This window comes from Enoplosus armatus, chromosome 23 (assembly GCF_043641665.1).
Source record: "Enoplosus armatus isolate fEnoArm2 chromosome 23, fEnoArm2.hap1, whole genome shotgun sequence".
In the NCBI taxonomy this organism is placed as follows: domain Eukaryota; kingdom Metazoa; phylum Chordata; class Actinopteri; order Centrarchiformes; family Enoplosidae; genus Enoplosus; species Enoplosus armatus.
In genome coordinates this window covers 13,123,501-13,150,983 of record NC_092202.1, presented here as the reverse complement: position 1 = coordinate 13,150,983, position 27,483 = coordinate 13,123,501, and the positions used below count along the sequence as shown (strand labels likewise).

General features: G+C 45.3%; 3 protein-coding genes across 3 annotated transcripts in view; 1 reads left to right on the top strand and 2 right to left on the bottom strand.

The window, feature by feature from the left end:
* dock11 (dedicator of cytokinesis 11) overlaps positions 1-6,251 on the bottom strand; it is a 49,008-nt gene extending 42,757 nt beyond the window's left edge. Inside the window, exons 1-2 of the mRNA XM_070930083.1 lie at positions 6,008-6,251; positions 294-410 (exon numbers count right to left, since the gene is read on the bottom strand). Of these exons, the coding sequence (XP_070786184.1) occupies positions 294-410; positions 6,008-6,163 (273 nt within the window). The 5' untranslated portion in view covers positions 6,164-6,251. The remainder of the gene's footprint in view (positions 1-293; positions 411-6,007) is intronic.
* A 714-nt stretch (positions 6,252-6,965) lies between these two features.
* On the bottom strand, positions 6,966-10,475 carry haus4 (HAUS augmin-like complex, subunit 4). The gene is made up of 9 exons (XM_070930016.1): positions 10,344-10,475; positions 9,857-9,996; positions 9,439-9,570; positions 9,059-9,199; positions 8,717-8,813; positions 8,451-8,596; positions 8,150-8,280; positions 7,962-8,030; positions 6,966-7,817 (listed from the first exon to the last, which is right to left on the bottom strand). Exons 1-9 carry the CDS (start codon positions 10,408-10,410, stop codon positions 7,631-7,633), a joined length of 1,110 nt encoding a protein of 369 aa, XP_070786117.1. The 5' UTR covers positions 10,411-10,475; the 3' UTR covers positions 6,966-7,630.
* A 3,135-nt stretch (positions 10,476-13,610) lies between these two features.
* On the top strand, positions 13,611-26,981 carry fxr2 (FMR1 autosomal homolog 2). The gene is made up of 17 exons (XM_070929535.1): positions 13,611-13,789; positions 16,712-16,764; positions 17,670-17,763; positions 18,313-18,384; positions 19,834-19,982; positions 20,162-20,255; positions 20,532-20,648; positions 20,798-20,968; positions 21,071-21,149; positions 21,304-21,461; positions 21,955-22,041; positions 23,676-23,895; positions 24,003-24,182; positions 24,712-24,906; positions 25,030-25,140; positions 25,346-25,434; positions 25,535-26,981. Exons 1-17 carry the CDS (start codon positions 13,739-13,741, stop codon positions 25,643-25,645), a joined length of 2,031 nt encoding a protein of 676 aa, XP_070785636.1. The 5' UTR covers positions 13,611-13,738; the 3' UTR covers positions 25,646-26,981.
* The last annotated feature ends 502 nt before the right edge of the window (positions 26,982-27,483 follow it).

Genomic DNA, 27,483 nt, shown 5'->3' with positions numbered 1-27,483 from the left:
CAGGATGGGGTGGGGGGGGGGCGTGCCTCTGAACAAAACCACATGTGTCTGAAGCAGCACCAATAAATATAGAGCAGAGGTACCTGGCCGGACTGTATTTCACTGGTCAGGCCTCTCAGACTGACCCGTAAATAATTGAGCCTGATGTTATTTGGGAGGGGGGGCAGTGATGAATGATGGGAAACCTTTTCTTTAGAAAGTGATAATTCACAGCTCTTTGTTTCCGTTTGACTCAGACAGGTTTACAAGAAGGACCACAGTGGGGAAGGATGGGGGAGGGGGGGGGGGCTCACCGAGACATCGTCGACAGGGCAGAGCAGCAGGTCCCGGTGGGGGTCACTGTGGATCTGGGCCTTTCTCTGAAACACCACAGCCTCATAGTCCAGCGGTTCAATGATCTTGGGCTGCTCCTGAGGAAAGGAAGATTGACAGAAACTTATAGCTTCAAGATAAACACGAGCACACAAGCTCACGTTCTGACCATTTCATCTTTACCGCGAGCTCCACATGCCCTCGCTATCTGAAAAAGGGTTAACAAGGGCTCACCCCCTCCCAGAGCGCTTTACCACCCAAGCAAAAGCGCAGCCACAAGAGATCACAGAGACAACCACAAAGTTCAGAGGACTGTCACGTGGCAGGGAAACAGTTGCTCAGTGAACTGTGGGTGGATGACAAACAAGATGACGAAAAGGAAGCAACAGAAAAACAGGCAGAGACAGAAAGGGCAAGAAAGGTGAGACAAAGCAGCCGTGAAAAAGGGCACATGATGATATTTGACTTGATGGTTATGTACGGTCAAATATAGGTCAACGGCTAGTGAGGGGGGGGGAAAGTAATAATCAAACAAAACACAAGAAATACATCACATGGCAGTTCTAGCCAAACATCATAACTTCCTGTTATGAGTTTCACAGAGAAGTGAATGATATGAAATCGGCTTCCCCATTAGGTCTTAAAGAGGCCCACGGGCTACAAAACCTAGCCTTTGCACAAGTGGGTCAAGATGTTATTACAAGTATAAACCTAAACCACTTGGAAAGACTCGGAATTAAATGTGCCATTTTGAAGCTCAAGCTGAGCGGCGAAGACGGCGATGAAGAGCTCAGCCAATGAGCTTCGGCCGAGCGACACCGAGTCGCTTGGGACCGTATGGATTTGAGCGGCTCCTGTGCCACATCGCTGAGCCTCTGCAGGGCAGCCGACACGCTACGCCCTCCGGCTGGGAGAGTAAGACTGAGTCATTTTCCACCTTGAGCTCATGTCATATTTCCACTGAAGAGAGTCTTGCAGCCGAGACGCAGAGCCTTGTTTTCCTGTTGGAGTGGGCAGAGTGAGAACGCCAGTAATAAAGTTATGCAGTAGTCTGGGCCCATCCACTGCCTTCCCTCTGCAGCTATCACTGGGCATGTTCACACGAGCAGTTATTCGGAAATTCTGGGCACAAGTTCTTATGTAGATCGAGGCCTTGTTGAGCTTTATGTGCCCAGTGAACCATTTAACCATTTTTTTCTCTGAACTTTAACTTTGATTGCTGCTTATACAGTTACAGCGGGAATCCTTTAGAGTTTTAAGCAGCTTTAAAGTGGGGAAAAGATTTGAATTCCACACTGTCAGGCAGGATCACATGTACCCATTGTGCATCAGCTCCTTCACCGAGTGAAATATTACAACCCCAAGACTCCGTGTTTTTTATGGCTGCATCATTCCACCAAGTTGAAAGATGCCAGCTGTCTTGTGCATCGCTGCATACACACTTCCGAGTTCAGCGAGGTTTATGGGGTTAAAACTCTCCGTCCTGAATATCCTGGTGTCTGTGCACAAGCCAGTAAAGGAAAGAAAGCTCTCCCTTTCCATGTTCTCTAACCAATAATTTGGCCCGTGAAATATGCTGGTTACACGTACATGTTCTCTGCAGATTTTTCCACCAGACCCCCCGACTTTCTCGGTTGTCCACATGAACCCTGCGTTTAGCTTTTTTTTTTTTTTTTGAACCACTAATCTAAATAAAAAACCTCCTAACCCTAATATTACTTGAAAAATGTGGAATTTAGCATTTTCCAATTTCTCGGCGTTGTGCAGCGTTGACCGTTATCTTTCTACTCAGCGGACAGCTCGGCAGAACACAACACCTACAGGTCTGCTGAAAGCATTAAACATGACTGTGCCGCCCCTGCACCCAAAAGCAGCGGCCCGGCTTCCTGTCATGTGCAACAAGCTGAACCGCAGCGCTACAAGTCAGAGAGGCAACCGCTCGGCAGCACACAGTGGCGAGACTGCAACACCTATCATGTTACAGAGAGGTGGGGGGAGGGCAGGCCTGACGAATCACAAGCAGTCAGCTGTGAAGCCACGGGCTCACTGATTGAGAAACAGAGAGAGATGCTAAAACACTAGAGGACGTGAGCTAACACTTGGGTGTAACTGTCTGATGCAAGCAATCAAGACACTCTCCTATGTGACCTATGTCGCCATCTCCCACCAAGTCTCACACTTTCTCCTCTGAGCTTTCAGCCTGGCCGGACAAACCCTTCAACACCAGTCACTAAGTACAAAGCATGACTCCCAGCGTGCGTGTGTGTGTGTGTGTGTGTGTGTGTGTGACAGTCAGATGATGATGTTAGCAAGGCTGCTTTTCCAGATGTCCCATTACAGTCCAGCAGATGTAAGGCGCTCACGACTCCAACACGACCAGGTGGATTTTATCACACCGGCTAGGGAAGCTTACACTTATGCACACAATGGATGAGCGTGCGCACACACACACACACACACACACACACACACAGACACGCAAGTCACATGCAGTATGAAGCAGCTCCACTGTCCCACGGCTGACCCCACTAAAGTGCTCCAATCTGTGTGTATATGAGCAGTGCAGACACACAGCGGCCCATTGGAGGGAAGAGAGGGAGCCCAGCAAGCCTCTTTTATCTTCGGTCTATCCCCCCCCCCCCCCCCCCCCCAAAAAAAAGCATTAATATATAAATAGAGCTTCTTTCTGCGTTCACATTAGAGATTTGCAGATCGACGCAGGATTTAAACACCAAATTCAAAGCCGATTACGTGGAATTTCAGTTTTCGTTAAACCCCTTTATATGTAATATAAATGAAAAACATAAGAGTTTCATAGTTCACGGGTTTAACTGTTACGTAGTTACAAGCAAATAGCTGACCGGAAGTGTGCTTCTGTCCACTGAAAACGATTCATCCTCCAAATGTCAAAGCAAATACGGAAAGAGACAAACTGCCTTGCTTTAAGCTTTGTGACGGCGCATTTTTGACATAATAAATGGGTTTTTCAGCGTAAACATAAGGGACCTTTCCCGCATATAGCGTCTAATCCTTCAGTTCATCTAAAAAACGTCCCCAACAAAATGACCAAATATAGAGCTAAGTGGTTGCGCTGCACAGTCATGCGGCAGCGAGGCCTGCATGGCAGAGAGAAATGTCAACGGGACTCAGTGGAGTACTTAGACATTTCATACACAGAGGGTGACATTCCTACTGACTATAGGTTGACATGTATAGTTGGGCGTGAAATCACATAGATGGATCTTTTTTTCATTTGAATTGTAAGCCAAAAGATTACTAGATAGTATTTATATTTACTGGTAATAACACAACACTGGGGGATTACTTAAGAGTGCCGCGTTGAATTTGAATGAAATAGCACTACACACAAAAGACGCACAAGGCTCCTGAGCTTTGACAGAGACCCCAAGAACAGGACGGGCTCCTCCTTTCGATTCACCCTGTCAACAATCTGTCCAGTCTGAGCTTCTGAAAACATCTTGCTAACCTGAACATCAGAGCACTCTTGTTTCTCTGTCTTGTTTCCCAAATTGATCCGATTCACTGGCCTTTTTTCACAGCAGATATTTTAACTGGTCACAGAAGAACAACCACAGGCGGAACTAATGACATTAACTCTAATTGGCTCTGTTCCAGCAATTCCTGCAATGCAACACATTCCCTCCCAAGTTTGGGGACCACTTAGGGCTGCAACTAACAATATGTTTTCATCATAGATTAATCTGCTGATCATTTCCTTAATGATTGATTAATGGTTTGGCCTATAAAATATCTGAAAATAGTGAAAAATTGCCGTTATAATTTCCTACAGCCCAAGAAGATGCATTTGGGTGTCTTGTTTTGTTCAGCAGTCCAAAATCACAAGCTTACTATCACAGACAGAGACAAAGAAAAGCATCCAATCCTCACATTTGAATGGATGCAACCAACAAGTGTTAGGCACAAGCACGTGTGACGTTACACCAAAGCTTTAAACACAGCAGCCCTTTTCCTCTGTTTTCTCTGGTCATATTTGCATCTTTCTACTGCATAGACAGCCCACTTTTATGGTTTCAACCAATTATCAGGCTGACACTTGCTGGCCACCAGATATGTAAAAAGGCCACTAGACATAGACACAGACGTGGATTTTTCCACAGGACCTTCTATGAACTCTCGAAAGTGTTGTCCGAATCATTTAGAGAAAAAAAACAAAACCGCTTCCATGTTCTATACTCTGCTGCCTCTCTTTTGACTTTCTGCTTGGAAACATGTAAAACGGAAAGGAAATACTTGGAAATAGGACTGACTTTATGGGCATGATGAAAAAGTTCAGAATGTACACGCAAGCACAGTCACAGCGGAAGCATGGTCACAGCATGCCTGAGGGAATCCCCATGCGAGAGGAACGCGGGCCACAAAACAGCGTTTGTTCTCAGTTAGCGAGCCAACCGTTTGCGCCATCAGATGAGCAGCCAAAACCTGCTACTCGAAGAAACACAACAGAACACACACACACACACATAACACATGGCTGCAAACACAAACACACAAACACACACACACACACACACACACACACACACTCCCACCTTTGTTGCGGAAATCAAAACCTTATCACATGATTATTACGCTGACAGCCTCTTTGCGTCACACTCCTCACGATGATCATCATAAGACTAGAGCCTCATCCCAAGGGAACGAGAGTTTGTCTCTCACACAAACGTATCCAGCTCCACTCTCTATAAACAGCCAAAGATGACTGTGACTGTGGCGTTTTTGGGGTTGGAGCTTGTGATTGTCACATAATGAGAAAGTGGAGGAGTCGCCAGATGGTTTTAGTTAGAGCAAGAGGAGGACAAGATGTCAGCAGGCGAGCGTCAATCTGCACTGACATCACTGGAAGTCCCAAGGCAAATACTGACATGAAGATTTCACACACACACACACACACAGACACACACACACACTCAAATGATGTGTCAGCAGGATCTTCTGTGCTGTTCATCTCAAGCCACTGCTCATAATCCCTCATTATTGCAGTCTGTTCCAAGCCACTATCAGCCACCAGCACCGCTATTCATGAAGACATAATGGCAACACAAAGCAATTATAAGGACTTGCATGAACTGCCTTATTTTGCACAATGTGGCCACTTCCAGCAGGGATAAAGAGGCACACACACACACACACTTCTCCAAGGCAAGGACAAGGAAGCCAAGCTGCAGCTGTCCAACTGGCACTGCTCCTCATCCGCCAGCACACAAAAGGAGCCGCACAAGACTGAAAAACCATGTGTTCCTGAGGACAATGTCATACTATTTTGTACCGCCGGCAATTTAGAGAAACCAAGCCAAGCACATGGGGAGCCGGGTCCACGGCACGTAATCTCTCCACGGTGACCTGTCTTTTTTTCCCTTTTTCTTTTTTTAAACACAGAATGTGGCGCTCGTCTGCCCGCGACGCTGTGAGACGCGCCAGAGCTTCAAGGCTGCAGGTTAACGTGGAGGTCGGTGGGACGAGAGTCTGAAGAATGTGGCGAAACGGAAAAGAGCAGCGGCAGCAGCGGAGAGAAGAGGAATGGAAAAGCTACACTCAACCAGGTGGACGGAGGAGAGAGGGGGAGTTAGCGGGCTAACCGGTTAGTTGCGTTCTCCCTGCTAGCTAAGATGACCGCCGCCGGTCCGCAGACAGCATTTTAAGCTCGGCTCACCACAAGGTCCACGGTGCTCCTCACCGCCTCCGACACGCTCTGCCTGACTTCCGCGGCCGTCCCGGGTTTGCTCAGCCTCTTTGTGAATTTCCGCACCTCAGACATACTGCCCCTCGGGTTAAAATGAAACTCCGTGCGTCCCGGTGTGAATAGGAGCATGCCGCGGTACCCGGACGGAGCGGCGGCAGCGCTGTTTGTGTGACAGCCAGATGTGGGTTGTGTTGGAGGGGGAATCAGCCAGCGGTTCGCGTCGCGAGGCGGGGCTGCTGCTGCTGCTGCTGCTGATGAGAGGAGGCCAGAGAGGCTGTAACAGAGCGAGATGCTTCACTCTGACCGACTTCCGTTTCTCCTCAGCTTGAGCAGACGTAACCAAAGATCGTCAATTTTGAGAAGACGACGGAGTGGGCGTCAACCAGAATCTGTACCAATATCGAAATATTATACTCAAGTTCATTTTATATGGTTGTGGATTTGTTTTATTATTATTATTATTAAGGTCGCTCCTCAACTGCTGTGACATGTGAAGGAAGTCAGCTCATTTGACAGCTCGAATTATCAATTATTCTGCCAAATGTAAGAATGCTAAGAGTCTCAAGTGCTTCATTCTGTGCACATACTAAATTATTTAATTTAAAAGTTGTTTGTTGTATAAATTATCAAATGCCACTCCTTGAGTAAAATAATAGAATTCAGCACGTTAAGGAAAAGTACAGAATAAGGTTGACATGACAGTATTGCAGACCGCAGTCAAAACTGGAAGAATACTGCCATCTTGTGGATTATACAGCAAACTGCAGGAAAAATGGCACTAAGCTGAAACGCTTCTTCACATTCATAATTATTGATTTTTGCCTACATATATATATAGCACACCCCCCACACAACTGCAGTGAGAAAAGATGTCAGCTCAGAGGAGCATTTTTTTATGAATACAGGACATTACTCATATTCAGAACCCTGGTGAGGATGCATTATTTATTTTCTCCCACATTTATATCGCAATATACATAGGAATGCTCACCCAACCTTTTTGGCACATTTTACTGTGTACTGATAACTGAGGTCAGGTGTTAAATGAGAAGTCAACCTTCACAAAAATAAACACGTTTATTTCAGGCGCAGTTTGGTCAGGTCACTGCTGCCAGCTAGGAAGCACATTTTTAGGTAAAGGTACTTTGCATTGTCAGTGTGAATGTAGTGAGTTTCACTTCCTTAAGCAAGTACAGAAAGCAATCAAAAGTGACCTTGTAGTCACGTGCAAGCTTAGTGTAAAGCTGCATCTTATTAAAAGAGTAATGCGTACTAAACAAGCCTTGAACTCTAAATGGGTTCAGGTTGAGACAAAGAAAGCAGAAATGCTGATTACCATGGTGATGCACTGAAGAGGCTCGACTATTTTAAGAAAACTGAATTTAATGAAGTTAATTAAAAACATTCTTAAGTTAGGAGCTCTAGTGGGAGCCTTCAGTTGGCCCACTCACTACTGTACGCGCTACATAGATCCTGCAGGACAAAAAGTCCACACAGTTTCTGTGTCAAGTATCCAAAAGCCAGCATGTCTTTGTGAGCAAGGACACACTATGAAAAGCGAGTGGCTGGCTGTTGTTCCGGCGTCACATATGATCTTCACTTGTCGTTGTACTGCGTGAACTCCTTCAGAGCCCAGTTTTTCATTTCTATCTCCTGCCGTAATCTGCAGTACTCCTCAGCCAGGGCCTCAAACTCTTTGCCCAAGATCTCAAAGGAGGCCAGTTTTAACTCAACAGACTGCTTCTCCACCTGGCAGGACTTCAGCTCGGACTCCAGCTTCTCTCTGAAATTAAGACACCACAACCAAGCGATTGTTAGGTTTTTAGGGAGACATCAGCCAGACTGTAGTTTTCTGTAATAACTTCTTTTGAAGGCTCGGATCAGGAAGCTACAGTTCAAATTCAAAGAGAATTTAAAAGCCTCTTGCCTTATTTTTCTATGAGCAGATATTGAGTCGGCAGTGTACGTGTCCAGCTGAATCTCCACCATCTCAGTCCTTTGAAGGAAGAAGAAACACATGGAATTTGAGTTCATTCTCTGAGTAAGTCTTTCTAAATAAGGGTACCAGTAAATCTACAATGTATTTAAGCAGACAAAGACTTGAAATCTCCTCACTTGATCTTCTGTAAGACTAATTCACATTTCCCTTCAAAGTAGTCCAACTTCTTCCGGTCCAAATCTGTCTGGATCCTCAGCCTGTGGTCCAAGATGAGAGACTGGAGAAGCTGAATACACTTAATCAGCTCCTGGACACAAGAAGAAAAAAGCAAAAGATATACTTTTTTTTTTTACAAACTAAACTGAACACGTCTATGGCTTGTACACACATTAACATTTTTAAATATTTCATGTTTTAAAAAGGAGGAAATGTATTAGCTAGTTTTAGTGAACTACATGGAATTGAACGAGCATTTACAGAGAGGTAGAGTTGAGTCTGTCTTTGCAGGAGAACTGCGCCTCCCCGGCAGGTCTCCTTTAGACTCTCTGCTCTCTTCTTCTCGTTGTCCAGCTGGGCTGACAGGTGAAACAACTTGCTGTGCTTCAGACCCTCGCTCTCATTCTCTGCAAGAGATTACAAAACAACAACATCCTGGTCATCATGCCAGCGCAGAACAACGAGGTGATGTAAAGAGAGTGAGAGTGAATGAGAGGAACAGACAAATCAGCGTCTAGATACTGTACCCCATTCGGGCTGATAGTAAGAGAGGAGGCTCAAACACTTCTTCTTCAGGTGCTTCTCCAGCTCTCTGGGAAGACCCTGTTTCATTCTTTGAACATTCTGGTAAAGATAAGCATACAGCATAGCTGGTAAACAAGCTACATTTAAGCATTAATCTGCAACATTTCTTTCTTTGTAGTATCACACTGCTTTGGTGCTACTATACTCTCTGCTGTGAGATCCTCCATCCAGCTCTATCCAGCATTCCATTTACACTGTGCACGTTCACATAGAACACCTTAGCACCAAAGTAAACTATTTTCCTTCAAGTATGTAGGTGAATGTTCTGTATTTTTATGACTCACCGCCTCTGATGGCATGAGCTCCATCACCTGTTGAGGGTTCAGACCCAGAACAGAGGGCTGGTCCTGGTTGGCGGTGCTACTGGGATCCAGCTGTCTGGTACACTGAGCCACCAGCAGACACTTCTCCATCGTCTCATAGAACTACACACACACACACACACACACACACACACACATCAATCCCACATCCACTCAATTACAAAGCAGTTGATGTCTGTCTCCTCGACCACAGTGAGTGGTCTTTTGTCACTTGGTGAACACGTTTGGTAAAAAGGCAGTTGAAGCTTTAATGACCAATAATATACAGTATATGTTGTCCGTGACTCACTGATAGCTGTTTGTGCGCCTGTGGACAGTGCAAATATGTATGTGAAATGTACCATGTTCTGGTCAGGTGGTACAGTGGCATGGTGCTTCCTGATACAGTGGTCCTGGGTCATCTCCTGCAGCCCGGTGCGGAGGCTCTCGGAGCGCAGCCAGTGACGCCTCTGGCTCTGCAGCTTCTGCTCAGCCTGGGGGGGGGGGGGCATCTGTAAGTGCTCACAGATACACAAAACCTAACAAAACTCTCATCCCTGTGCAGGAACATCTCTGTGATTGCAATTCCTAGTGGTTACCAGTAGAGGCCAGTAAGTCAGTGACAGTTGCTTTTCACAAAGTGAGAAGTCCAGCAAACATATAGCTGTTTGGTCAAACTTGACTTTAGTTTGAATTGCACCATGTGATACGGCATCTTGCTAAAGGAAGGTAACATTACTGAAGGTTTGGTCCCAGTGTGAGCACAGTGCCTGCTGATACCTTGTCCAGTTCTGTTTTCAGCGGGACACTGAGTCCAGTTTGGTCCACATGTTGTGCCAGGGTGGCCAGGAGTTTACAGAACTGAGGGTTCTGGGTCAGATCCTCCTCTGTAATGTCACACAGAGGGAAGGAGGCGAGGACTGGGTGGGAGGACAGTAAAATACATTAACGTTGAACTTCTTATGGCCAAAAACAAATCACTGTCAGGAGATTCATAATAGCGCAGCACTCCAACTTCAACTAAATGCTACAATAGCTTCTTTCACAGTCAGCCTACTTTCGTTATAACAAAAACATATTGTCTATCTTATTATTCTGGTTATATGATATGAATAAGCAATATGGGCACGGCGTTAATTTTTCTTCCCATAATTTCTAATATTGAATTGAGGTTTCAAGCCACCATAGTTTGTCAGAGTAACGTGAACTGTCTACGCAGCAGCTAACGTAGCAAGCTAACTGTTAGTTAGTTAACTTGTGTTCTCACCCTGTTGATGCAAACTGTCACCCTTCCCAAGCGATGATACATGTGTAGACTCGGGACCGGCGGACATTTTCAGCTGTGTTGTGTTCCTTATCAACCAAGCAACTTGTCTTTTCTCGCTAACACGAACACAACACCAAAATGAAATGCGTACTTCCTGATTCAAGTTGCGCGCGTCTACAGGAAGCGTTCCTATTGGCTAACTGACGCACGTGGTATATACAACCAGAGTTCTTGCCTCACACGGGAGCGCGCGCCGCAAAAGCAAAAGATTATCGAACATTTTAATGATTTGTAAAGAAAATTACTATTTTGCGACATTATAAACTTCATTGACATTCAGCGGCGTCGTTAGGTCTGGGTGTGCGAGGCTACAGGCACGAATGTTTTATGATTAGCCTCTGAACATCATAGGCTAATAAGGAATAGCCCTAATGATGGTAAAGGAGTTAAGATTTGTGTCAAATAAAAAAATAAGATTCTCTGCATAATACAGCACAGTGCTCCTGCATGCAACACATGGTACAAAATATGCACTGTTCATCGCCAGACTGCATCTTCACTGTACAGTTTCATATCAAAGTCAGTCCACTGTCAGCAACATTGTGTTGCTAAGACGAGGCCTAACTGAGTGACGTTCAAGAGCGGGACAGAGAAAAGAGCCTTTCACAGCAGTTCAGCAGAAAGTTAAAGATAGCACAGATCTCACTATAGAACCACCCAACTACTAAATGGCTCCCCAATTCTGCATCAGCACTTTATGAAAGCAAAGCACTAACTACTGCTGTATTTTGAAGCACTATTTTGTACTGTTAATGCCTTACATCCATGGATGTATGCAATGTTTTATGGGGTGGGGGTTATGTGTTATGTGTTTTCTTACCATGTGTCGTGACTGATACGCATGTGATTGTTGTTCTGTCATGAGCACACTGAGGCACATTCCTAACACCTGAGTTTATGGCAATAAAGTACTGAAACTTGATATGCTGTTGTTCAGCTCCTTTCCTCTCTCAGTTTGGATCTGTTTTTAAAACTTTTATGCTTCGGGTCTGCACTATAGCGGTCTGATTCATGGTCAAAGAGGTTTGATGAGCGCTCCAAGTCCTTCCACCAGATGGACTATGACAAAAGCTCTTTCTCTGCCAGAGAGAGTGTCATCTCTGCCAACCATATAGATATAGACCACAGAAAGGGAAATTGCTGCATTGACTCTGATTAAGGGGCCCTGGAAAAACAAACATGGTCTCTGAAGCTCACCCTTCAGTGTTTTATGTCCATCTTTTCTTTACATTAGGCATATTAAGCTACATACTACATAGAGGGTGTCTCTCATCTGGTTTTGATGCTGGTCAACATTCTCCTTGTCCTCAACATCATTTTAGATCTGATATTTTCTTGCCTTTGGCTCCAACCATCAGCCGGCACCTGCATGGCCAGTTGTTGCAGTGCAGGCAGTAAAGCTAACTCGCTTCACTAGAGCTTGTTGAACTTGCAAGCGGAGGTGATATTGCAAGCGGAAATCTTGTTTCTCTTTAAGGTCAATAAAGTTTTATATTCCTTCTCTTTTTGGTTTTGCTGTGTGGGATTGGTTTAACTTTTTTCCTGCCCTTGGCTGCAGTGGCAAAGACAATGAATTCAAAGTCAAATGGCAATATCCCTCCACAAGTCAAGTCTAGAGCTTGACTAGCAGGCTATTAGTGAGGTAGGGGGATGACTAGGGCTCACAATTAAAATAATTATCATGATGACTTCTTATTATCAGTGCTTGAAAGTTTATTAGAGGAGATTAACAATGCAAATTTCCCCGCTGAGGGATTAATAAAGGATTATCTTATTTTATTACATGATATGCCTTATCATTTGTTGGGCTCTCTGCCCTGTGCCTGCTGCATCCAAAGGCACTCACCTACCTGCTATTGTCAATAACATCTATCCTCAGCCATTTTATTCTAAATTCTTTGTTATGCACAATTTTGACAGCTGTATAAAGACTTTCTACAAGACTGGTTGGATATAAAACAGTTGATTGATTGGCCCTGTATCTGTCACATTCTCTCCTATCCATATTGAATCTAGGGTTCCACATTTGTGAGTATTCCCGTGCTCTGCGGCTTTCCCCCATGACCTCTGGCCTCTCATGTGTGCTTCTCACAGCTGTTTCCTTGCAACAGTCCCTGCCCATATCTGGTCTTCTTGGTGCTGCATTCCCAGTGTTTTGTAACCATACCCATACCTAACTTTGCCTGCATTGTTTTATAGGCTACATCGTCTTCTTCTACTGCAATAAGGTGCGACCAGCCACAGTTTTGTGGGTTTAGGTCAAGATGTGCCATTCATAAAAGAAATCCCTAATCCAGTGAGGGGGATTTCCCCTATATATGGGTGTTTCTAGCATGTGATATAACTTTTGCTTGGTACATAATATGTATAGTAACTTCACTGTAGTGCTGTTTACACAATGGCTGGTGGTCCTCACTCATCAATGAGTGGGCAAAATTAGACATGGGAGCCAGTCAATTTGAGTAAAAGTATAATTGACACGGAATAAAACCAATGGATTGTGTTAGGATGCGACTGACTCGATTTTATTGGTCACGCTTATGGACCAACCCTTATTTGCTAAACCAATTAATGAAAGTTAGAGTTGATTGCCGATGTCTTTGACCAATCATAAGCCCGGGTTTCCTAGTAGGTGGGTTTTTGTCATGGAGGGGTGGGGTGTTCGAGGTCATTCAGTCCCTCTCTGATTCACTCTATCGGCGTGTGTTTGTGGGGACGGGTAGTAGGAGTAAGGAGTCGCCGGGCGGTAGAGCATCTCTAACGCCTTTTGGGAGAGAAACGCTGCTGAAAATTGCACCACAGACGGAAGAAACGACCCCCGGTGACGACTTCTGGGAAATTATTCAACGCAACGACTGCGCCACACGCACAACCAACAAACGCAACCGGGCTATCAAATGCTAGCCAGCTAGCATCCCTGAAAACTGACGGGGATCAAGGTGTTGATAGCTAGCCTCCCAGCTAATTATCCATCAGCTAGCATCCTCCAGCCGTAGCATCATTAGCTTGCTTTTCTCCCTCGCGTACGTCGAGACTTTACAATTGCTCGTGGCGGTGCCTTTCAGCTCGCGAGCACCAAATCTCGCATTCAGACAAAAACAACGGGGCTTGCTGGTGCTGGAGACAGCGTCTGCGTTGCATTAGTTGACACCATCACACCCATCTCCCCAATCCCTTCTCCTCTGCCCCCTCTCCCTCCACCCGAAACACTGGAAATCCACAAGCGGCCGGATAGCGGCGAAGGGCCGGCGAAGCTGGGGGTGGTAACGTTGCCGGACTCGCAGGGAGTCGTACCGGCTACAGACAAGCTCAGTCGTGGGGATCTACCGACAAGTATGGACGGGCTGGCCGTGGAAGTTCGCGGCTCGAATGGGGCCTTCTACAAGGTAAACTGGTCACAGTCGTAGTTTCTAGTTGTCCCAGTTCAAAGTTTTGCTTCAGGAAGAACTGTTAGGTTTCGTTCTTCTGAGCCCAACCCCAGCTAGCCATTACTTGACTAATGTTAGCTTAGGTCCAGTCCTCACAAACAGGGATGGTTTTGCGTTCCATTAGGGTTGGCCATTGTGGGGTGGGTAGCTAGCTCCAGCTAGCTGTTAAGCTAAGTACACTTGTCATCACCAGTATGGCCTATATTTGGTCGTTTTTAGCAAATGTGATTATGAATACATGCTATACCATAGGATACAGATTCTCATAGTTTTTTGACATCGGACACAGTGATTCTCATAACGTATTGCTTTGTCTCGAAACGTGGGATGCAGATAATTAAAAGTGAAGCGAGCTGCTAATCAGACAGCTGTTTTGCAATTTCTGCGTACAAGTATGATGAGATGCTACATCAAAGCTCACATACTTCATCTTTGTTTTGTCGCCCAACTCTAGCTGCACAGCCCTTATGTTTATTGCTCTGACAAGGAAGAACTAGACTGTCGGTTTCTGTTTCAATTCTGCCTAATTTTCAAAAGAAAGTACACTTTCATATCCCGACACATGACTTCAGTCTTTGTTGCTGCTGTGTCACAGCTTGTTTTCAAACATCACATGAAGACGGCGACTTGGTGACTCTACACAATCATTTGGTTAAATAACGGCTTAAATATCAAAGTTTTAATTGTTCAGTCATACAGATTTGGGTCTTGTTGAACATTGTAGACGTAGGAATTTTAGCTAAAAACCTGCTGTAGGTAATCCCAACCGGAGGAGACACCATGATGGTTGAGGATAGACAAACAAACCCCACTTGTTCTCTCCCTTCTTTCTAGTCTAAACCTTTGTGTCATCTTATTTTTCCACTGCTCCCAGTTTAAACACATGTACGTCTCCATGTGCTCTTCTCTTCTCTGTCTTCGGGTGTTCAGCTGGTCAACCGACCACATGGTAGTTTAGTGATGAGCCTATATTTACTCTCCTCATGCTGCTTCACCTGTCGTGCTGTTTTACAGGGTGACAGTTTGGCTCTGACGCTTTCCACTCATCTCTGTTACGTCCATTATCTCACAGCTCTCATTTTGTGGATGAGATGGACACTGAACTGTATTAGTGACTGAAGTAGTTCTAAATGTCATATTCCAGCAGATACGTTGTCCTGTATGGGAGAGAGTGGAGCAAAAAGCTTTATTACTTTTTTCCCCTGTTGTGATTGACACACAGGGTAAAAGGATTTAGCTTTTTGAATGCACCCCATTCACCTTGGTGTCAGTGTGAGTCAGTTCGGTTTTTTTTCTTTTTAAACATGAATCACAGTAATTCTTATGAACCTGTTGGGGCAATACAGCACCTGTCAGGAAAATGGCACTTTTCCCTGTTTACAATCTGCATCTCTTGCAGCATATACCAGGCGAGCCTCATGAAAACCTAACTTAGGGTTCAAACAGTTTTTGTATTCTGTTAATTGTGAGTGATTTTCTACATTCGTTTTTCTTTTAGGCTGGATATCTCGCATCAACAAAGATCTCTGTTTTTGCACATTTATTTAGCCTATATTTTATCATAAGCAGGCCAACACAATGGCTACTTGTGTGGAAAAGAGGCAACTATCCCATCTAATCCATTTGCGTGACAGAGGAAGGTTGCAAACCTGGCCCCTCTTGTCCGAAAACGCCTTGGTCACCACATGGACCTGCATGTGGCTGCTGGCCTGAGACGTCATTGCGGAGCTGCCTGTGACCCTTCTCTGCCCCCACCTTTCCACCAGCCATGTCATACTAGAAAGAGGGCTTGCCTGCCCTTTGACCTGGTAGTACTTGGTGGAAGCAACACTTAATCTGACATAACATGCACATGCAGCTGTCTCCTAATGTGACCTTTTGGAAACTGGAGGATGAGCACTTTTTCGGTCAGTCCAGAAGCTACCTAGGTCAAGAGCCACTGGGACCCTGCAGTGTGAGAGACAGACGTGAACTCCGATATGGACCATTTCAGAGCAGCAGTGGGTGGCAATTGATAAACAGAGTAGTAGTCAAAGTTGACTGCTTAAAGGGTGTAAAAATACCCATGTGTCTACACATGTATTGCCCTTGATCCAGGCTGAAACCCTAGCCAACTCTTGCAGTGCAAAGGCAGCACCTTCCCAGCAGGTGAATCCACCCCCACTCCAGACCCCCACACATGCTTGCCAAGTGAAGATAGTGCCTGACTTCTCTGTCCCATATACGGTCGTGTCACACTCAGAGACAAGCCACACCCTCCGCTTTTCTCCTGTCTCGTCATTGCTCAGCGTCGTGGGGTGTTGGTCAAAGTTTAGGGCAGCTGTGACAGATTTGTGGATGGCCATGATTGACAAGTAACGCGTTGAAGTGATCTCTCTCTCGTAAAAGTTGTCTCTGGGCTACCTCATAATCTGTCCATATGGGCTAGGCTGATTGAGTGTCTGTCTTCCCCATACATGTGCCCTCATGAGCATGCCTCTAGTAAAACTATAGTCTTCCAACTTACACACAAATGCACTTACTCATGCATTTGAATTGTGTGTGTGTGTGTGTGTGTGTGTGTGTGTGTGAGTGTGAGAGAGAGAGAGAGAGGGAGAGAGAGATTTCCAGCCTGTCTGTGCTGTCAGGAGGAGTCAGTGTTCCTCGTCACTTTATCCAGCACAGAATTCGCAGCCAGAGAATTGTGTCAGTGATGTGATGTCTTGGCTTCCAAAAAGCCCTAGACGCTAACAGTCACAGTATTGGTCTAGCATGGCTTACAAGCCAGCTGTCTATGTTGTTTGCATGCAAAAATCAAACTCTCACACGGCCCCACCCCTCATCACTGTCTCTGTCTTATGCGTTCATGGGAATAAAATCCTCTCTCTGCTTTTCTTTTAGGGTTACATCAAAGATGTCCACGAAGACTCACTCACAATTGTTTTTGAAAACAAGTAAGTTTGTCTGTTAACCTCTGCTTTATGATAAATAGTCCATACATGGGGAGATAAGGCTTGAACTGTAGTGATTTAGAGTTACGACAACTGCTCCAGGCTAGTGCTTTACCCAGACAAAATTGTCCTCTTCAGCACCTGTGCTTGGCATGCAGCTGTCCATACATGTCTCTAACAGTTTTTTTACCTCCTGCTCTGACCCCTCCTGCCCTTGCCATCCTGATAGCATGCTTTCCTAAACTCCTAGCCCCCACCCCCCCAGCCACCCCTCTGGTCCCTCTTTATCTACTTGGCTCAGAGTGTAGAGCAGGGTACCCCTAAAAATAGAGACCCACGGTATGCAGGGTGGGAGGGGTGGCAGCATGGTGGCCTGTGTCGTTTTTGGGATGGTTCCTTTTACTTTCTCTGAGCACATGGAGGTGTTGGAGTAGCTGGCTGTTTAAGATAGTGAATGAATAATGAATATTCTTTTAGATATAAATACTGAATGAACATAGAAATTAGCCAGTTTTCATTTTATGTGTCTGGTGTAATAATCTCACATTTCACCTTTGAAACTCATTTACCGAACTTTATGACGCTCTGGTGAGCTATTTTCGAGTTCCTATTTAATGTAAAAGGCCATCATACAATGAACACAGTCACTCACTGTCCAGACATAATTCCTCAAACTTCCTCATTAAACTTAACGAGCCATTTTAATTCAAAGTTTCATTATGTCTGTTAATGTGTTGCATTAACGCAGCGGGTGATGCACCCATTTCATTGCAATCCCAACATGACATGAGTGAAAAAGAGCTTGAGCTAGACTGCTTGAACTACATAACAGTATTCAGTATTGTTACCTGTGGCTGTTGATGAGCTGACAAGTGTTCATGTTTTGTCTCTGTGCCGTCTCGCCATAGCTGGCAGCCAGAGAGACAGTTGCCCTTCAGCGACGTGCGGTTGCCTCCTCCGGCCGACTACCACAAGGAAATCGGCGAAGGAGAGGAGGTGGAGGTAAGGCTTTCCGCTTTGTGTCTCTCTGACTCGGCTCATCCACCTGAGTTTTCACTAACCTCATGTTTCAAGGTCTTGCTGTCTTTGCACTTCATCAGATGGATCATTATAGGCTAGTATTGACCTTCGACTGACATTTCCAGGACATTCATGGCCTCTAGATTATGAAAAAAATCTCAAATGTAAAATAGCCAAAACGGCTTCAGTCATAAATATGAACTATAAAAGCTGCACACTTGAGTCTTTCTCATATATCCAACAATTTAACCTAACACATTTAGCATTTTCTCCATATCACACAACACTAATTAGTTGTACGGTATGCATCCTGTCTGCTTTACTAAAAGCTAGACAGTGGATAGATGGGATTCCTTTCATGACACAGCATAGGTTTGCCGTTTGCTTGCTGAACATGCACCCAAGGCCTTGTTCACTGTCGTCACATCTGTCCTTCCGCTGCAAACGGATTGAGGTACAGTCAGTGGGTGTAATAGTGGTATTTCTTTTTGTCTTGGACTCAGCTGTCATTCACTACGTGTCTCCTTACAGGTTTACTCCAGGGCCAACGAACAGGAGCCGTGTGGCTGGTGGCTGGCCCGGGTCAGAATGATGAAGGGAGAGGTAAGTGGTTGCTAGGAACCAGGAAACAGAGAAATAGGATTAAAAAAAAAAAATGGGTAGGAGAGAGAAAAAGCTGAAACTTTACAAATTGTTTTGAAGAGTGACCAGAAAAAAACACAGAGCACATCCTCTCTACTTTGGATGTGTTTTGCCTTTTTATGGTGTTTTTCAAATCCCCTTTCCACCTCTGCACGTCTCCATTAATTCAAACATCATAGTCACTCGACGGTAAATTACAAAGAACAACATGATGCTGTTTTGTTTTTTTTGTCTTTTGCAAAAACACATTTTAAACCATGCAGCTGTTGTTGTTTTTTTAATCCGGTCTAATTTGCCTAATCTTCACAGTGCCTCGGATGCTGTGGAAACGCCAATAGGCTGAAGGAATTGTTAGTTCCCAAGTTGTAGTTGAGGCTTGAATTTCCTGGAGCTATTTAGTCATAAAGGACTACTATTATTGAGAAGACGATACCTTGTGTCAGTGATAAGATCCAGTTAGGCTCGCTTCCTCTGTATCTCAGTATTTAAGAATCAGTAATAGAGGCTAAGTAATTATGTTTCACTTTGCCTCAGTGTTCTGTTGTATTGCCAGTAACTGTAACTCTGGGTACTGCTGTATGTAGAGTGAATACAGGCCTGTAGTAAGATAAGTGCTGCTGGGTAATGAGCTCAAAGAGTCAGTATGTCCTGACGTGGTCTGACATTGTACCTTCAAATTATATTTCCCATACGACCAGTGCATTTTCTTCACACTGACTTGTGTCAAAATGGATTTACACCCGGCTCAGTCCAACAGGCACTTATTTTGACGTTTTTTCTTTTTTAATTTTCTGATCATTTCAACCAGGACGGGCTCTTAGTCACCAGCACGAGCTGCAGGTTGAATAGTGGGTCAGTGGGATGTGGAAAGGACAGCTTTGTAGTGCTACTGTGTCGGGGGAGTTGCTGCCGGGGTAGTGCTGTTATTTGGAGCAGTCTGATAAGAGCCTGCAGGAATGTCTAGCACTGACTGATGCCTTTTAATTCTGTCCTTTGAGCACGGAGTGTGCAGTGTTCATCTCGCTGCCTCACTCTCTTATGGTCCCCCTTTTTCTTTCTCTTTATATCTTTCCCTGCATCTCACTCTGGTACGCCTTTGTTTCATCGTATGTTTTAAAAAAAAAAAGGGCAAGGAGTGTGGTGTAGCTTCATTAAATAAATAAGTGAATGAAGCTATAGAATAAATTGATGTGATTTGATGTTAAGTATAATTTCTTAGTTATTTTTAATTTGACAGCAAATTCATAGTTTTTATGTAGATTGAATACAGCAGTTTTGCCCTGTATATATCTTGGTATGCTGTTTTTAGTTTTTTTCAATTCACATTGGTTATCTGAGCTGTCAAACTTGCGCGTGTCTGATATTTCTGGCTACATTGTTAAAAATCTGTATGTCTCGTGCTGTTTTCAGTTCTATGTGATTGAATACGCGGCATGCGACGCCACATACAACGAGATTGTCACATCAGAGCGCATCCGGCCCCTCAACCCCAACAGCCCTTCCTCTCGAAACTCCTTCCACAAGGTCCCCATCCCCGTCCCAGAAGACCTGAGGGACATGTGAGTGTCTTTACATTCCAGTCCAGTTTACATCCTGTAGATAGATTTGCATGTCTAAACACCTTTTCTTTGAATGTTAAGTCCTCACATCTCTCTGTGAGCAGCGATGTTATGATGGCCCACTGCTGCCAAATGAATAACGAGGCTGACTCTCCCGCGGATTGTTTTCTTATCGACAGCTGTGCAAACGACAACATTCACAAAGACTTCAGGAAAGCTATCGGAGCCAACTGCATCTTCTACAGTGCCCAAACACACGAACTCATTGTGCTGGTCAGTACTCCCAATACGCACTTCAGCTGCGTCTCACCTCATGAACAAGTGAATGCCCTTGTTAGATATCCAAAGATATAAGGAAATGTCACAAAAGGAGCTGTGCATAAAAATGAAGTTTAAATGAACTGCATCTCAGGGATCTTCTGGGTATTCCTAAAATATTGTTAGGTGCAGTTTAAATCCAGCTCATACCACATATATTGGCAAACACTGACTAAACAATTGTTGATAAATTGTAACTTATGCCCCCTTTTTTTTTTGTTATCTTCACAGTCCACAAATGAAACCACAGCAAAGCGTGCAACTCTTCTGAGCGACATGCATTTCCGCAGCATCCGTACCAAACTTATGCTAATGTCCCGCAACGAAGAAGCCACCAAACATTTGGAGGTAAACTTACTTTTATGTACACATGCACACACCCTGTCAAACACACTTAATTCTGCTCGTCCGCGCGGATATTTGTCATTGGCAAATTAGAAGCCCTGGCCAACCATTTGCCCATAAATCACTTAAGTTTTTTTTTTCCCCCCTCCCAGACAAGTAAGCAGTTAGCATCAGCATACCAGGAGGAGGTGAAGGTCAGGGAGGACCTGATGGGCCTCGCCATCGGCTCCCATGGTGCCAACATCCAACAGGCAAGGAAGGTGCCTGGTGTCACGGCTATCGAGCTGGAGGAGGAAAGCTGCACATTCAGGATCTATGGAGAGGTACGCTACCTAATGAGCTCGTGTGTGTGCGCCAAGTTCTTGTCCCAATATAGGTATAGATGGACTATAACAATTTGGTGTAATGTTTGTGTTGTGTTACAGACCCCAGAGGCAGTAAAGCAGGCTAGAGAGTATCTTGAGTTCAAAGAAGACTACTTTCAGGTACCCAGGAACCTTGTAGGTGAGTGAGCTGGGTAACATTCCTTAGGGGGTTCATTTCGTTGCCACTTCATCACCATAACCTATTGCTTATTACTATACCTATATACCCTCTTATTATCACGGCATTCTTTTAACCTTCTTTTTTTCTTTCTTCTCCTTTCTCTCTTGTGCAGGCAAAGTCATTGGCAAGAGCGGCAAAGTCATCCAGGAGATTGTGGACAAGTCCGGCGTGGTCCGTGTCAGGATCGAGGGAGACAACGACAAAAAGCTTCCCCGGGAGGAGGTAGGCAGGCAGGGGGCAGGCAGGGACGACACTGCCAGCAGCAAAGAGGTGAATGGACCTTTCGGCTGGTCTTCCAATCTCCTACAAACCCCCTACCCTCTGCTCTCCAAAAGCAAAGCTTCTTAATTGCAGCAATGTGTCGATGTCCCATGTGCTGTCTGCTTTGACACTGTTCCATTTTGCTGCTTTTGTCTCTCTTGTTTTGTCACTAGCACTTATGTTTTCATTGCTTTCAATACACACAGCCCACTGCACAGCATATGTCAGTTATGTTGGGCATGTGTGGGCACTTAGCTGTCTGTTGTCTCTGATGGGTTGATGTGTTCCTGTTGAGTATGCTTCGTGTGAGTTTTTAAGCATACCAATCATTCCAGAAATGGTCTTAAAGTGTTATTTTTGAGTACGGTCTGAACTGTTTCCAAGTCAGCGATATCTCCCCGACAATGGGGCTCAGTGTTTCAAGTGATGATTATCTGTTTCCTAAAAAAAAAAAAAAAAAACCCACTCAACTCTTCATCTTTCCCTCTTTGTGTTTCATCAGGGCATGGTTCCCTTTGTCTTTGTGGGAACTAAAGAGAACATCAGTAATGCTCAGGCTCTGTTGGAGTACCATGTGTCCTATCTCCAGGTTAGTCGACCCTCCCATGTTCACCAGTAGATGGCGGCACTAGCCTTTTCTCTGTTCCTGTCACTCAAAAAAGAAACTTCAGATAAAATAGACCTGTATGTTTACTGCATTTCTGTCTTCTGTGCATTGCCGACATTTTCACTTCGGATTTGAATCCATGATTGTGTTCAGCTCAGAATATCTTGATACTTAGTAGAGGAAACCTGTTTCTTAGAAGCACAGGTCCTTTTTTTTTTTTTTTTATGTGACATATGGGCGTATGTGCAGGGTCACTTCATATTGGTCACCTGTCTCCCACCCTGCCCAGCACCACATGAGGAAAGCTGCTGAGAGCACCTCGTTTTGCCCTTACCTCATGTGCTTTTATAAATAGCCCCTCTCTCTGGGATGGGGTGAAGGGTATGCTGGAGTTTAGATTACCAGCTATCTGGACCCGCAGCTTCCAAAAATAAAGTCAGACCCCCCCCCCCCCCCCCCCCCCCGCCCTGCCTCACTTCCTTCACACCTCCCTTGAGTTTCAGCTGTCGTTGGTGGAGGCAGCTGTCACACTGTGAAGTGAGACCCCCACCCCTCTCCTCCAAATCACCCACCACTAAACCACCATAGAAACTGCTGTCATTGCACTGCTGCCATTAGACGGCAATGCCCCCCCCCCTTCATCTATGAAGATGGCATATGTGGCTTAGCTGGAAAATCTGAAAGTGTGATACTCCCAAAAGATAATAGCAGGCTTTAAAAGGTGTCGGGGATCATCTGCATGTTACATATTTGGAACATTTTGTGGACTGTAATGGTCACTCGCCATTATTAGTTACCCTCGTCAGCAACTGCCTTTTCCCATTTTTAGGGTACCGACATTTTAACAAATCTTTACCAAATGAGTTAATCTGTCTAATCCATTTTGGCATGTGTGAATCAAAGGGGCCGAGCTCATCTAAGCCAGCAAAACGCACTGTGAAGCTCTTTCAGCTGTCCTTCCACCACACAATATTGTATTCACTTTGTCCCCTCACTTTTTAATCTCTTTGGACGGAGACAATTTCACATCCGCTTTGTCATCCAGAAACATTTCAGCGGTTTTCTAAAAACACTGCCCTTCCTCCTCATTTTAAAATTTGCCCGTGCTTTGGAAAAGACAGGAGTCTACTAAGATAGCAGCGGAGTGAGTAATGGTTGTGTTGACAGACTTGGCTGCTTATCTGCACCTAGATCACTACCAACTACCACTTAAACCCAACCAATCAGCCATCTGTCAGCTGTTGGTAGGTGTTTCAACAGATGCGGGTGTTTGGTCAGAATAGTCATGTTCAGGGTTTTTTTTTTTATTTGTGTGGTTGAATTTTCCCACAGTGTGTCTGCTTGGAACACTGAACTTTACGCATTACTGCCACTTTGCGGTGGATTGATAGACTTAATAACAAGCACAAAATCAGCGCAGGCCCACAGCAGATGTTTTACTACCGTGGCTTGGTCCCAGCTCAATGCAGCAGAATTTGTGGGTTGTATTTTCTAGGAAAACAAACGTGTCTGCTGTGAAACTATTGCAGCCTATGACGGTCAACCAGATTAAGTCAGCAGAGCAGCTTATTAAGTACACGCTATGTACAACTGTCTTCCCCGTCCCCGTCCTGCAGGAAGTGGAGCAGCTGCGCCTAGAGCGTCTCCAGATTGACGAGCAGCTCCGTCAGATCGGGGTCGGGTACCGCGCACCTCCCAGTCGAACTGGGGGCCCCGGTGTTGAACGGGAGAAAGGCTACACGACGGATGAGAGCACCAATTCACTCCACACCTCTCGTACCTATGGGGGCCGCGGCAGAGGGCGCAGGGCCTCCAACAGCCAGTACTCTGGATATGGTGAGAATGAAGGAGCTGAACATTTGAGAGTAATATGAGGATAATTCTGTCATACACTTATGTTATTTTTCTCCCGTTTTACATTATTTGTCTCTGGTTGACTCCAGGCACAAACTCTGAACTGTCCAATGCTTCTGAGTCGGAGGATGCTGTCGAGCGAGACCAGCGGCCCCGCGGCATAGGCGCTGATGAGAGAGGCTCCCGGCGGGGCGGCAGGGGCCGAGGCTCCAATTCAGGACGAGGCCGTGGAGGGCCAGGGTCCAAGCCTTCCAACTCCATCAGCTCAGGTAGTTAAAGCCCATGTTCAGGTTACTGGCTGTGTTTTGTGTGTCAACATTTTACCATTTGAAGTAGTCATTGCAGTACTGGCATGTCACAGTATTTAGATTATGGAGAATCTATTAGGACCCTTGGAGCAGCCTTTTCACAGCACATTTCATTCATGTATACTAGTCTTACGGTAACTTCATAATTTTAGATTAGATTGCATGTAATCTCACAATAATGTAGAGATGAGAAACAGAATCCTGGAGTACAGTGCTGCTAAATCTTCTAAGACTTGCCTTTTTGTGTTTGAGGTGTGAAGTAAGGAGGGCTCCCCTGAGGGACCTGGAGAATTGCATTGGTGAAATGTAATAAAAAATCAGCTGCTAAGGCACCATACAGTAGAATTATCTTTAAGTAATCTTTGGAAGGATATCCACAGTGTGGATTTTTAATGAGGCATTGTTTGTGTAAAAACTAGAGCAAATACATGAGAAGGAGAGAATATTAGACAAGTGCAGTTGCAATACTATTTTTCTGTGGCATATTCAGTGCTGAGGGACCCAGACAGTAACCCATACTCCCTGCTGGAGGGTGAGGGTGAGCTGGCGGACGCAGACATCAGCGAAGGCATGGGAGGAGACCGCCGCAGACGCTCCCGACGCCGCCGCAACGACCAGGAGCCCAGCGTGATGGACGCCGCCGTGGAGTCGGACGGCCAGGCCGGCCCCAGCGAGAATGGACTGGGTGAGAAGAAAATGTTGTCTTCTCAGCTCGCGTTGTAAATCTCTGAAATTACAGCCAGTATGCTGAAAGTAGAACTTCTGAACTGTGACATTACCAGAGATTGTAACCCATATTTTCTCATAGATGAAGAAGCCAGACCTCAGCGCCGCAACCGAAGTCGCCGCCGTCGTAACCGTGGCAACCGCCCAGAGGGAGGTTCAACCAGCCGTGACAGACAGCCAGGTGAAAGTGGTGGTGAGTCACTCCTTTTTTTTTTTTTTCTTTTACCTAAACATGCTTTTAAATCTTCTGGGCAGGTTGATTGTCTCCTTTTCATTGCTACAGGGGTGCAGATAGCTTCTCTTAAAACAACACAAGGACATTCTGAATCTGTATCTATAATGTATGACCAATGTAGCCCCCAGCAAGTGTTCTAGCTAACAGATTTCAATGTCTCCAGTGACTGTTGCTGACTACATATCCCGTGCTGAGTCCCAGAGCAGACAGAACCTGCCCCAGAAGGAAAACCACACTGGCCCCGAGCCCAAGGTACAGGCAGAAACGCACACTCAGCCTTCGCTTTATTGACATATATCCGTTTGTTGAGACCATTCTCACCTTTTCTTTTTTTTTTTTTTGAAACCCACAGGAGAACGGGACCAGCGATCAGATGCCTGAGCGAGCGCCCTCCAAGCGTTCCCCCAGCAAAGGCGTGACCTCAGCCGGCGAGACCCTGACCTTGGTCAATGGGGTCTCGTAAAGAGACGGCCCCGCCCTTCGCGAACCCAAGTCTAGAGCAAGACTCCATGGCAAATTCTGTCCCTGCTTGCATTAACTTAAACCTTAAACAGATGAGTGAAAAGTACCTGACAAAATACCTGAATTCATACTATGAGAGTGAAAAAGTACAAAAAAACGACAAACGCATCTACTTAAAAACACACGTTAACGGTGTATGCTATCCTATCTATCAGTACTTAGTGCTTATTTAAAAAAACAACTAGCTTGCCAAAAAAGAGCTGGTGGATATGACTTGATTTTTAAAAATACTGAAATACAAGAAACAGGACAAGACTTTTTTTTTTTCTTTGTTTTTGAAACGGTTGTCTTTATTTGTGTCTTTTTTTTTTTATGTTTATTTTGTTCATTGTTTATCACTGGTTTGGACTTGGCGGTCGCTCTCTCAACCAAAACAGACGCTTCTCTTAACAGTGTTAAAGTACAGACAAGAGAGATGTAAGCTGTAGGGAGTTGCGTACGTGCAGGTAGTCCAATGGCTTACGTGACGCGATGTTCGCACACTGTACCTGGGAGTGGAGACAGACAGACAGATTGGAATATTGATAGACATTGTGCCTTGCATTTGAAAAAAAAAAATAAATAAAAAAAAACTTGAGTTTTTTTTTTTTTTCCATTAAGTTTGTTTTTGTTTCCTGAGAGGAAGAAGAGAGGGAGCGGTGTTCTTCCAGGTTGTTTATTTTTGGGGTTCCAAGAAGAGAACAGACCTGTGAGGGAGTGATACAGAAAAATACAGAAACAGAACGAGTGGCTGGCCAACGTGAGGGGGAAAAGAAGTCCGGTGCCAAACACGAAATTCAAGGCGCTCGTCCTCATTCCGAGTAGAATGGACAGCGTCGGGGGTCAGTGCATGCGTGTACTTACTTACGTGCGTTGCGCGCGGGCGTATGTGTGTGTTTGTGTGTGCGCAGATATTTGGCAACCACCAAAACTAAACTCGGGAGGGGTGAGGCAACGAAACGCAACGCAGCCCTGGGCGGCTCGCACAGTGAGGCATCTCTATTTATCAACAGGCCTGAGGGGGGGTGTCAGGTGATGCGTCACTTGCTCCTCTCACCTGTTGTAGGTCTTTCGAGGGTCCAGGGGTGGCACCCATATAGCCTTGTAAACAGAACAGGCTTGAGACCAGACAGACGGCAGACTTGAACTATAGATTTAGACTTAAAGAGAACTATACCGTGCCTCTTTCTGTGCCGGAGGGGGCAGCGGTGCTCGCTTCCAGCCACACTAGTGTCTTGATAAAGCACTGCAGCGAGCAGCTCCGGATGCACACGAGGGCGACCACCTTTTCTGGGGACGGGTGCTGCTAGTGGGGGGTGGGGTGGGGTGGGTGACGGGGGCCTGGAGACTGCGGACTGTGGGATTGGGACAGCTTCAAATGACACGAGAGCCACATGACACACAGGGCCCACACTTACAGGTACACACAATAGGCATACACACCAGGTGCGTGGAAAGTCGACGTGGTCGCCCGCGTGGCGCATTAGTAGAGGACCGCAGAAAACCTGTAAACGACCCGAGTGTCTGTCTTGTACCTGACAGTTTGGGTTGGCAAATGGAGTAAGAGAGGGACTCGACCTCAGTGGCCCTCTGCTCATGTTGTTACTGTTGTCTTGGTTACCGCTCTCAAGTTTCTTTTGTTGCTATTTCCACATCTTAGAAAAATATGAAATAAAAAATTGAAGTGAAATCAACCTCTTCTCTGGAGACGAACTTTGATTTCTCTGTCTTGTGAGTTTGCAGTCTATTTTTCTAACTTGCATGGCATTTAATTCACGAGTAGTAGGTGGTGCCTGTCCT